The sequence below is a fragment of the Trachemys scripta genome, chromosome 3 (assembly GCF_013100865.1).
Source record: "Trachemys scripta elegans isolate TJP31775 chromosome 3, CAS_Tse_1.0, whole genome shotgun sequence".
Lineage (NCBI taxonomy): Eukaryota > Metazoa > Chordata > Testudines > Emydidae > Trachemys > Trachemys scripta.
Window position 1 is genome coordinate 81,517,022 of NC_048300.1, and position 12,148 is coordinate 81,529,169.

At 43.6% G+C, this 12,148-nt stretch overlaps 1 protein-coding gene across 3 annotated transcripts in view; it reads right to left on the reverse strand.

Moving 5' to 3' along the window:
- Positions 1–2,305: 2,305 nt before the first annotated feature.
- Positions 2,306–12,148, reverse strand: part of LOC117874762 (centromere protein J-like) — a 67,151-nt gene continuing 57,308 nt past the window's right edge. For all 3 annotated transcript variants that reach the window (XM_034765224.1, XM_034765223.1, XM_034765225.1), the window contains 6 exons: positions 11,548–11,703; positions 9,191–9,295; positions 6,956–7,096; positions 6,094–6,178; positions 5,642–5,762; positions 2,306–4,016 (listed from right to left, as the gene is read on the reverse strand). In XM_034765224.1, coding sequence (XP_034621115.1) covers positions 3,827–4,016; positions 5,642–5,762; positions 6,094–6,178; positions 6,956–7,096; positions 9,191–9,295; positions 11,548–11,703 — 798 coding nt within the window. In that variant the 3' untranslated portion in view covers positions 2,306–3,826. The remainder of the gene's footprint in view (positions 4,017–5,641; positions 5,763–6,093; positions 6,179–6,955; positions 7,097–9,190; positions 9,296–11,547; positions 11,704–12,148) is intronic.

A 12,148-nucleotide genomic window follows, 5' to 3' on the forward strand; every position in this document is an offset into this window, starting at 1 on the left:
GAACTGCCGTGGCATCTAAGTCTGATGCCAGAAAATCTGTGGGTAACAAAGAATTGAGGTGTTGCAACTGTATTCTATCTCCCTACAAAGTCACCCTTACAGCTTCTATAAGAAGAATCACAGAGGGATGTTTTGGGGCTGGTTTGTTCTGTGTGTTTAGGGTTGGTAAGACTCTGATCCTGCAAATGGAGTATGCAGCCACACTGATACAGGTTATCTGTGCTCTTAGAAGGAATCATCTGTGGCTGGGAAAGGGCATTGTCAGTCGGAATACAGGGCAGAGGGGTTTTGCAGCATGAAGGATTAGAGAAGAGAGGGGTGTGAGGAAGAGGTAGGGAGCTGTCTTTTTGTATTAAGAATAACCAAATCAGGGGTCATTTTTACTATGTTTTGATTTCCATTGAAGGTGTTCTGGTTACGGCATGAGCTACATAGCTCTTGTGATTTATGCCATCACCTTCTCCCTCTCTCTGACAGAAAACTAGTCTTGTGCTATTTATTTTGATGGTTCCTTTGCTTTTATACTATTCAGCATCTCCTGAAGCTTGCTTTCTAGCACCCCAGGTCAGACAAAACAACAAAATTACCATTAAATATTCGTTCCTACTCTCACCCCAAATGGTTATACTATGGGCAATTGCAGCTGTAAAGGGTTCTACTAGCTAGGCTCTGGTTTGCCACTACCCCAGGCAGTATGGTGCCAGGCTCCTGGGAGAGCTAGCAAAATGATTTGGGGTGTGGTATCATTAACATGCACAGGACATGCAGCTCTAAATCCATCAGACCCAGATGGTGCAGTGGCTTTCCTAGTGGCTGGCCAGGACAGGGACTTAGAGCGAGTTGCCTGAGACTCAGTCTAGACAAGACATAGGTGATACTAGTGGGTTGGAACCTGGGGATACAACAGAAGTAGTTCCTGCCCTGTGCCTGAAAGAGATTTTGCTTATCTTTTCTTCAAGATGTTTGCAATTTGGGGGTGCTACTGGTGAAGCTTTTGGCCCAGAGAACCTTTTTTACCTGCATATGGTAAGTAGTGCTCAAATTATGGGGAAAAAATAGGGGGTGGCTTTAATGTAAACAGTAGTGAGAAGTAAGGGGGAGTCATAAAACAGAAGTGAGGTAACCACTAAAAGTAATATGGGGGCCTGCCCCTCCCTCCCCAGCCCCACCATAATTCAAGCACAGCTGGTAAGACATTTGTGACATTTTATTTTGGATCAAGAGCCTGCCAAGGAAATACCATACTTTTGTGACTTTTATTGGGATTACTACAATGTATTTTTCATCTACATGAGCCTATACATGAAGGCCATGTGGAAGTTTTGGTAGTGGACAAGGCAACTATATAACTATCAGATGGATATTACTCCGAGGAAATATTTTACATCAGTTTTTTATTGATTTTACTGTTCTCACTTTTACTTCTGGGTCCAATTCAAGGTGCTGACTTCGATCTGTGAAGCCCTACAGTACATAGTTTAGATTAGAACCTGGTTACTTGAGAAGTTGCCTCTCCTCATGTACATGTAAATGTAAATGTCTTTATGTCACTTACAGAGTATACTATTACCCATGGCACATTTAAATAAGAACAATCATATAACAGTACAATGCCTCCAGCATCTAATAGTAGCCAACACAAATAATCCCAAACGACACCCTCAGAGAAAGCCTAGGTAAACAAACCTTACAATGTGCCCTTAAAGGCAACTGATTCAGGCTGTCAGATCTCTCCACTGTGAATGCTCTGCAGCCCTTCTTATATGGGCCTGCCCAGCCCTGATTGACTGCTCCTCGCAGCCCTTCTCTGATTGGCTGCTTCCCACACAGGCTAACCTCCTTAGAGCCCAGTGTGGGGCAGGCACCCCATAACAGGATTATAATTAATGGTGCAAACAAGCAGATTTCTAGATACTTAATCATGATTTACGGATAAAAGTGACAAGCAAAAACCACCAAACATTTCCTCAATACCCGTAAATGAGCACAAATCAGCTGCTTCATTGATGATCAGTAAACTTTTTAAAAAACAGTATTCTTAGGAATAAGCTTGATGTTTCTCATTTGCAGATGCAAACGCCATGTCTATTTTCCTAACCTGACTGAATGCAGTTTTCAATGACAGCTTTGCTGTGATGGCTATTTGGGACAAACCACTTAGCCTCATTTCAGCCTTTATGTAGCAGCAAGATGTATTACCCTGTAACAAAGGACATGGAATAGAGATCTTTTTGGATTTCTTAAATAAGCTGCCTTTCGCAAGCTATGTAGAAATGAATTAAAGATTATGACAGTGAAAAGCACACAATTCTAAATAGTTTATTTTACACATAGGGAGTAAAAGGAATAAAACTACAACTATGTTATCACACCTGAATCACATTAAAAAGTATTCATTATCAAATGCTTAGAAAAGAGTAATTACATTTATACACACTGTCATCTGTGATCAATATTAATGGGAAATAACTTGTTTCATACACTTTCTGTCTAGTCAGACTACATTTTCCAGACTGCACAGTAATTTGAATGCAAATTTGTTTGTATTCTGAGCTGCAAGAAACAAAACAGAAAAATGAACAATTGCATAATCTTGCAATTATTTTACACTTGCATGTGAGGAAAGAATAAAGGTAGATTGCTAGGAGTCTGCAGGACTTTACACATGTATTTTGGGTGGTGGAGTCAAAAGAAATTAAATAATGCTAGAGAGAGAGAGACAGAGACAATCAACAAGAAATATTTTTAAAATTAAAGACTTCGGTCCAGATCTTCATGGAGTGTAAATCAACATGGCTCTATTGAAGTCTGAGGAGCTGGACCGTGGTCTTTAGATTTTTACTTAATAAACTGCGTTCACATTAATGATTTTGTTTAATGCAGCATGTCTGGGTGGATCTATCATGCTGAATAATAAAAACAATATTTTTTACATTTATATGGTGTCTTTCCAAAGGATCTCAAAGTGCCTTACAGCTATGGGGTATACATACAACACCATTGAAATGCAGGCACTTCTGGGGTAGACAGAGGAGCCAACTAGCACCCGAGTAAGGGGAAGGGAAATTTTGGGCAAGGTCATCAGGCAAACACCTGGTGGAAAGGAAAGTACTATGGGTTGGTTATAGGGTGACCAAATGTCCCATTTTTAAAGGGACAGTCCCATTTTTTGGGGACTTTTTCTTATATAGGCACCTATTACCCTCCACCCCCTGTCCCGTTTTTTCACAGTTGCTATCTGGTCACCCTAGTTGGTTAATGTCTATTCAGGGCAGACGTGAGTGCAGTTTTAGAAGCCTCATTCAAGAAACACCCACCCAGAAAGCTGTAGTTCAACTAAAATTCAGCGAATGCAAGTAAAATTCAATCCTACATATCTACTTGGAATGTGAACTTATGGTCCACGTGACAAAGTGGACCATATCATATCATATGCTTATCATATCTAGGCATATCATATGCTTAGTCTCCTAGTCCATCCCCTTCTTCTTTACACCCGGTGGGAAGAAGTGAAATGTTCTCCACACTGCAATTTCTGGTTTTCCTTGAGACACGTGGCATTCATTTATGATTTTAGAGAACACAACTTGTTATGAGCCTGATCCTTAATTGACTTTGAGAGGAGTTGTGGGTGCTCAGCGCCACTCACAGTCAGGCCCTAATTCTTTCAAGGAACAGAAAGGCAGGCAAAGGGAAAAGGAACAAATCACATCAGACTTGTGCACTTCCAGGGGATACAGATATCTACACTATAAAATAATAACCAATCTCAACCAGAAACTGGCTTGAACAACCTACATACAACACTGCGCCTAGAGCAGATGAATCACTTCTTATTGAGGATGATGTTGCCCTCTTCGTCTTTGATTCGAACCCGTCCAGAGGAATACTTTGTTTCCTGTTGGCCACTGGAGTACACAGTCTTTATAGTGCCATCGGGGTACTCCCTCCTCTTGAACTGTGACGTGTGAATCTCCTTCTGCCCATTACTGAACATCACCATTTTATCGCCGTTCCTGAAAAAAATGACAATCGATAAAGTATTCAGCCATGTACAAAAACCCAGATTCCCCATGGGTGTATAGTACATCCTGACCAGGAGTGGTGAAAGCTCCCTAAAATGGGGGGGGGGGGGGGGACTGGCATCCGAACCGTGGCCCTGCCCCTCCATGCCACCCTTCCCCCCTTGAGGCCATGCCCCCATGCCACCCCTTCTCCCTGAGCCTCCACCCTCACACCACTCCTTCCCCTGAGGCCCTGCTCCTGCCCCGCCTCTTCCCACCAAGACACCCCCCCGCACTCACTCCTCTCCATCTCCTCCCCCTGTTGCTTGGTCTTATGGTTGGTAAAAAGTGATGGGGCCATGACCCCCTGGTCACCCCTGTTCTGGCTCCCCTGATCCTGACAGACTCCAGCAGTGGAAAATACATTGTGGGGAGGCTGCTACAGTATAATAGATAGCTGCAGAAACCAATGCTGAGGGCCAGGGCTGCCTCCAAAATGGCCAGCACTGAACAGGGAAGGGGTGTGGATATACTGAATCAACACATTCCAAGAGCTGCTTCCAACAGTGGGGCTTTGATGGAGTCCCATCCATAACTTAAAACTGCTCCCTGCAGGTGAAAGCAACAAGGGAGGTGAAGCTGCAATTATGCTGCGTGAAATGAATCCTCCCTATGGCAGATAGGCCCAGGCTGGTGCAAGGACACACGATTGACATCTCCTTGTGTTCACATGGGTGAAAGTAGCCCTAATGTTATATATGCTGCTGCAGGAGACGGACAGGGTGCACAGGAATGCATCACTGAGACTGAATGTTCTTATGAATATATCTTATGAATATATATAACACCTCAGATGGAAGCTTTCCCCTCCAAGTTTCAGCACAGCTCTGATCTTCAACCACCCAAACTTAACAGTGTTTACAGAAGAACTGCGGTTCTCAGCAGTTCTCACAATGTGGTCTTCATCACAGAGATGCGTCAGTATGTAAACTTAACTCAAATAATAATGAACAACATAATCTGCACTTACAGAGCACTCTTCATCCAAGAATCTTAAAGCACTTTACAAACAGTGGTTCTCACAATACCCCTGTGATGTATGTGGTAGTAAGTATTATTATTACTCATTTTTCGCTGAGGCACAGGGAGGTGTCACTTGCAATGACTTGCCCAAGGAGAGAGAGTCAGCCACAGAGGTAAGTATAGAGGCCAGGAGTCCAGATCTTCAGTCCCCTGCTCTATGCACTAACCCAGTGCACATGACCCTCTGGTGCCTTGCCCCTTGCGTAACAAGTCATTACAGCTGAACAAAGTGAGTGTAAAGTGCTACTAAATCAAATCACACCCACTATATCCAGCTGCAAATGACTATACAAGATGCAAGGCTGTGAAGAATCATCCCCAATGCTTCGCTCTGGTAAAAGCTTTCCTCCAGTCGTACTCCAAATCCTGTCTCTTTTTAATTCTTCTGAAACCTCCGAACAAATCGGTATGTACTGAAAACAAAACAACCCTCTCCTTTGTAAAAATGAACCTTGTAAGACACAAACTAAAGCTGTAACCTTCAGCCCTCCCACCAGGAGAGCCGGTACACATCTGCTCAGTACCCCAGTCACATCACCTCACAGGATACTTACTTTTCTATTTTTACTACTGTACCATCTGGAAAAACCGTTTCCTCAAGCCCACCATCATAGAAGCGTTTCACTGTCTGATCTGGGAACACAATTTCTTTGGTGCCATCTGGGTGGTGTTTTTCTGTAGAAAACAATATTTTTAAAGTCTATTTAGAAACTCCATCATGTTGGTTTATATGAAGCTACAGCATGTTCTTTCACAAGACATAGGGATGAGGAATGAACTTTATAGATGATAACCTATTAAAAATGGTAAAGAATAAATAATGATAAGCATCGAAACGGTGCTTTTACATCTGTAGATCTCAAAGCAAATATCGATTATCCATGTTTTATAGATGGGGAATCCAAGGGACAGAGTGGTGACGTGAAAAGTCCCAGTCTCCCAGAGTTAGAGTCAGGCAATTTTTTATAAGAAGATACTCCTGCACAAATTATGAGCTACCACATACCTATCTGATTGTTAGGGAACTGCAGCACCTCCAAGCCATTTGGATAAGTGGTATGGGTTGTCTGTGCATCTGCATAATAATAAATCTGCAAGGACAGTGAAGAGTTTGTATTTTGTTTCTAATATTTTAATAATGGGATACAGTTATAACAACGTTTTTAAAAATCTCTCACAGAAAAATGATTTTGAATTAACGCAGGGTATTTGGAATACGCACAAGTAACTGTATTTATATTTCAACTCCTTCCTCTCCTCCTTCCCTCACATATAGGATGTGTCCCGATTTTACTGCTTTCTCCTCTACAACATACAAATGATCAACACAGTTGCTAAAATTATCTTCCTTGCCCACTGGATCCTTCCTCTTGCTCCTCCTTGCACACGTAATGAAGTGTAAAATTCTCATCCTACCTTCAAGAACCTGTTCAACTCCACCCCAGCTCACATTACATTATCATCTCCTATTTGTATTATGGTAGCACCTAGAGGACAGGAGCCTATTGCACTGGCACCCTACAAATGTATAATAAAGAGACACTTCCTGCCCCAAGGAGCCATGTCTCACACTTCGCTTTGTATCATGGTTTCCATTTCCACCTGCTCCACCAAAGATGTCAGCATCAGTGCGCCATTTGTTCCATCTTCGACTGCTATCTTGGCATCTTTTCACTCTTCCACTTGTCTGTGGGGTAGACTCTCTAGCCCAGGTCACCAAGCCACCCTGCTTCTCCTTCAAATCTCTACTAAAAAGTCTCTTCTTCTACCATAGCCACAAGATGTAGGGCCTTGTAGTACTAGTCAATCTGCATAAAATATTGACAAGCTTTTAAAAAAAAAAAAAGAAAATACAGGTGTTTACACACCACTCTCTGATCCGGCATGACCTTCTTTACATCTCCATTGAAAAAAGTAACCACCGTCATCCTTTTATCAGCACTGATCTCTTTCTTGGTACCGTTGCGGAAAGTAATGATTCGACGGCCATCAGTAAGTACCTCTTCTACCTTTAAACACACAAAATACCCTGAATAAGAGAAACAGAATGGGCCAAACACCCCTCTCAGCTACACCAGTGCAGCCTCAGTGCAGTCAGTAACGTTGCAGTGGTGTAACTGAAATGAGAGTTTGCTGCTAAATATTTCATTAACACAGGGACCTGAGGCTATGCTGCAGCCCTTCAAAGCTTATTTCTATAGCATGGGTAAGTAATTCCTATGTCACCTGTGTGCCAACACAGAAACCTCCACATTGTCTCTCTCTCCCCCCCACCCCCAAATGCGGGCTTTGGCAGGTTGACCAGATTGCTATTTCCGCTCATTCAGTCTGAGTTTCAGAGCGCCGGCAAGCACTGTGATTTCAGTGAAGGATCACAATTCTGCAGCTACTCAGTTGGAGTGAGCTAAGACTCCTGATTAAGACAATCTAGTTAGTCTGCATATATCTCCACACAAGTCAGAACAAACTGAGTCCCCCATCAAGAAACCTAGGATCTGGGTGGAGGGGACTAAAATGATCTGATCAGATAAGCTGGCATATGGTGGTAACATATGCAGATGGCAATTTTACTTCCAGATAATGTGACCCCATTAACAAGCACTTCAGCTCTATGGAAGCTAAATTTGCTGTATGCAGAGAGCCCCTGGGAAATCACTCAAGACCACTTGACAAGCAGACAGTGAACACATCATCCGTGTACTCTTCTGCAGCTGATGTGTTTATCAGATGAGACCTGCTGTCTAGCAGAACCTCTAGTTAACCCAAGCAGGCTTTGCTGGAGTCACTAGCGTAGCTGCTTCTGGTCATCAGGTTGCATTGATTTACATAACACAATCCATTCAGTGAAATCCCAGTGGAGGAGGCGGTCAGAAGAGCTGTGCCTTAACTCTACCATATGGCGCCAGTGTCATAAGCCATTCCTCATGGGAAAGGAAAGTCATGAACAGGAGAGAGGAGGAATACAAAAAGGAAGGGAGGAGGAAGAGAGGAAACTAGGGCTTCCCAAAACAGGCATTGTAATGCATACTGGGGACAATATTTTTATTTAAATGCAATTGTATTCAAAGATGCCTGGATAATAACTGAAAATTGTTATGAAGAACACTTTAACAAGAAGTATTGCTACTAAGAGGTCCACGTGTGTTAGGGTGGGTGTTAATGTCTCGCTCCACCTTTAATGCCATAACACCTCTCTATCTCATTTCTCTAGCCCCCGCAAACAAGCCCAGAACAACTCTTGATTTTATGAGCTGAAAGAAGTGGTGAAAATGCCTAATCTTTTCATGATTGTTTTCCTTTCCAGATGCAGAACTACAGGTCCTGCATTTGCTACTTCTGTGAGAAGGAAGTGTGACAGGTAGAGGCTGTCAGAGCCCATCTCAATAAGAACTGTGAAGAGTTGGTGGTCTCTGGCCAGTCCCCACCAGCCAGATAGTATCTACATCACATAAACTCCCATTAAAACAACTGTCATTAATTGACACCCTCATTGGTAGCATTTGCAGAGAGGTCTAGAACTGAATGGACATGAGGAATGAACTAATGTCTCATGCCTTAAACCCTGGTCGATGCCAGAAAACTGACCCATAGCTGACAATGGGTCCCCCCTAAATTAGTGCTGAAAACAGTTTAATGGGACAAGACGGTTTGTAGCAATGTTACACAAGAGTTGGCGGAAGCCTGGGTGCAAGTCTCAACCGCACTTCCTGTAATGGCATTGGAAAGAGGGCTGCCCAATCCATGCAAGCAGATAAACACCACACCTAGGTAGCACTTTTTCATCTGTAGATGGTAGGTGTCATTATCTCCAGTTTACAAATGGGGTAACTGAAGCACAAAGGATAAGTGACTTGCCAAAGGTCACATGGTGAATCAGTGGTGGAGCTGGGAATAGAATCCAGGTGTCTGGATTCCAAGCTCGTTAGTTGAATCAAATTTCCCATAACGTATGGTGTGATCTTTACATTTTTGCTTTCCTGTGGAGAAGGGAAACTTCACTTACAAAACGTTCTCTAGAGCCTGTGTAACAGTAATTCATAGCCATATCAGGGATCCTATTGATCCCCCTTTTTCTACCCTTACCTCTGCGTAAGGTCCCTTACCTTGCCATCTGCATACTCTATTTTTTCTCGGACCTCCTCATCACTCTTTTTGCTTTCTTCATATAGTGAAGATCTTCTGGATAATGTTGATTTTGGAGGAGAAGTCTATGGAAACATTATAGTCCCTGTTATATTGTTACATGAACATAGAGTTTTGCTAATATTTTTGCTAATCTTAATCAACTCTGCCAAAAATATGGTAATCAGAAGAGCATTACTATGGGAGACAAGCACTACACAGAAGGGTGAGACACAGGGCCCTCTTCTCATTTACCTGGAGGCCCCTTCAGGCTGCTCTGGCTTAAAATGGGCTCAAGTTATATTTACACCCACAGTGTAAAGGGCCCTCAATGTAAGTGAGAATCAGGCCCACAGTGTCCAGACCCATCCTGAACCAATATTAGCTACAGTCAGGGAGTGTGTGTGTTTTGTTTTAGAGGCAGAAATCCAGTGGAACACAAAGTCTTTCTCCTGGCAGGATAGTAACCCATTCAGGTGAGCAACACAAGAGGGAAACAGTAAGCTGCAGACAGTTTAGGGTGTGAGAGTGAGCCAGCACCCCAAATCACCAGCCCTATCTGGGACCATGGGCCTCTCAGTTTCAGTTGGCAAGGGGGTTACAAGAATATCCTGATCTGATGTGTTCTGGTTCACCAAAGAATATCATATGAGGTCTTAAATGAAAGCCAGGGTCACACTGGTCATTGATACCACTGTGAAATGTATGTACAGATACTACAAAGGAGTTACATATCTATGCTAAAAATATGTTCTTAAATTCTGTATTACAGCAGAGGTGGAGAAACAGGTTTCCTGTCAGAAAAAAAGGTATTTATTCACCTGTTTCTCTGTTGCATGTAAATTAAGCATCATAAGCTAACACCATGGAGGCATATTTACATATGAAGTCAACAGGGAGACGTGAAATCAACAGGAAAGAGCATACAGGAAAAGCAAGCGATGGGTTATCCCATCTCAGAGTACAGACAATGAACTTTGGGGATATAGGTAGAAGACAAAAGTTAGTAACCTGCACCTAGGAAGTAAACAGGTAGAGCGTTTACATTCATGAAAACGGGATCTTAATCAGCCTTGGTTGAAATCGCTGCAAAAGGCTTTGGGCGAGATAAACTAGACAGGAGGGTTAACCTAATAGTTAAGTTTAGTCTCTAGGAAGCAAGTCAAGATTTTGTTTTATATATCACCCTTTTGTTCCGTTATCCTTACTATTATCTCTTGAACCTTTGATAATAAACTTATTGTTGTTCTCACTATACATAAAACTCAGTGCTGGGGTATTAAACAAGGTGCTGATCCTGAGCTGAATCATACAAGCTGGTAAGTATCCTGTTCCCCTGGGGACTGCAGCCCTGGTATTTCCGTGAGTGTTCAGTGGAGAAGGGGCCAGATGCTACAGGGCAAATGCTTCAAAGAGGTTCAGGGACTGGGGTGCACCTATTGTTAAGCTGCAAGACAAAGGAAGGGCGGGCACAGCCCAGAGGAGAGGGTTTGGGTGGTTAACAGGCTGGAGGTATCAGGTTGCTGACAGACAGTTAAGCACAAGGAAGTCTCCCTCTCACTGGAGACAGGGTGGGGGGGTAACAAGGTGACCCACAATCCTGGGGACCCCGAACACTGTCACAGCATTCCAGAAGCTGTCCACCCTCTCTGAAGTTCCATAGCAATGCCTCTTCCCTCCCTGCCAAGATAAGGGCCTCCCTCACCTTTTGCATTATTCATGATTCCTCAGTGGTATTTTCACCAGTGGTTCCCCTTCTCTCTGAATTTAACTGTTTTCCATTCCCCATTTCTTCCAAATCCAGATTTCCTAACAGTGGCCCAAAACACTTTCGGGTTTTCTCTGCTGCCTGCCAATGTATGCCAAGATATCTCCAAAGGGTCAGAGTGCTGCTTTTGCAGCAAAGCCTTCTGGGGCACATTAGCAATGTCAGGCAATGACAGAAAACACACACTCTGAGGAGCTCTGAAGACAGCTGTGGCAACTAAACTGTAGTTAAAAAATATTTAGTTTTGCTTAAGCTTTGCACTGGAGCTAAGAGCAGCCCCAAGTCTTGCAGAGAAAATAATCCCTCTTCCTACCCCCACAAGGTCATATGCATTTTCATCAGGCAACAGAAGGCAAGGCCTTTCAGGAGCTTGAACTAATATTAGCCCATGAAAGAAATGTAATATAGTCTAGTGATTAGGAAAGAAGGCTGAAATGGAGGGTTCTGTTTTCCCTGGCGTATTTTATTTTGCTTGGATTCACGAAACAACATTTCAGCACATGGTTGCATGGCTGGAGCTACGGGTGTTGAAGATCAATATGTGAGCCAATACCTATAATTAGCTCAAACCTTTGCTTCAGCATCCAGTAATGCATAAAAACTTCCTGCTGGTGTTTTTCTGCCACTTGGGATTATGCTGTTTCTCCTGGAGAGTGTCACAGAGGCTGTTTGATCCCAAGGTTTTAGTGATTTTTGAGTCCTTTTAAGGCACAGATTCTCTTTCTCCTGTGTCAAGATGAAAATATTAAGTTGCAACATAAACCTCCTTAAAACAAATCGTTATAAAGGGCTCTTTTCACAGAGAAACATACCATAGGATTTGTAATAGGCTTACCATATTTAAAAAATAAAAAAAGAGGACACTCCACGGGGCCCTGGCCACGCCCCTTTCCCACCCGCACCCGCCCCAATTCTGCCCCTTCCCCACCCCAACTCCGGCCATTCCCCGCCCCTTCCCCAAAGTCCACGCCCTAACTCTGCCCCCTCCCCTGAGTGCCCTGCATTCCCCCTCCTCCCTCCCAGCCGCGCAAAAAGGGCTGCCTGAGTGCTACCGGCTTCACGGTTTGCCGGGCAGCCTCCAGACCCTGCGCCCCCACCTGGGCGCTTCCCCTCCCGGGCTCCAGCTGTGCTGGGGAAGCGCCGGCCGGGGGCGCAGGGTCTGGGGGCTGCC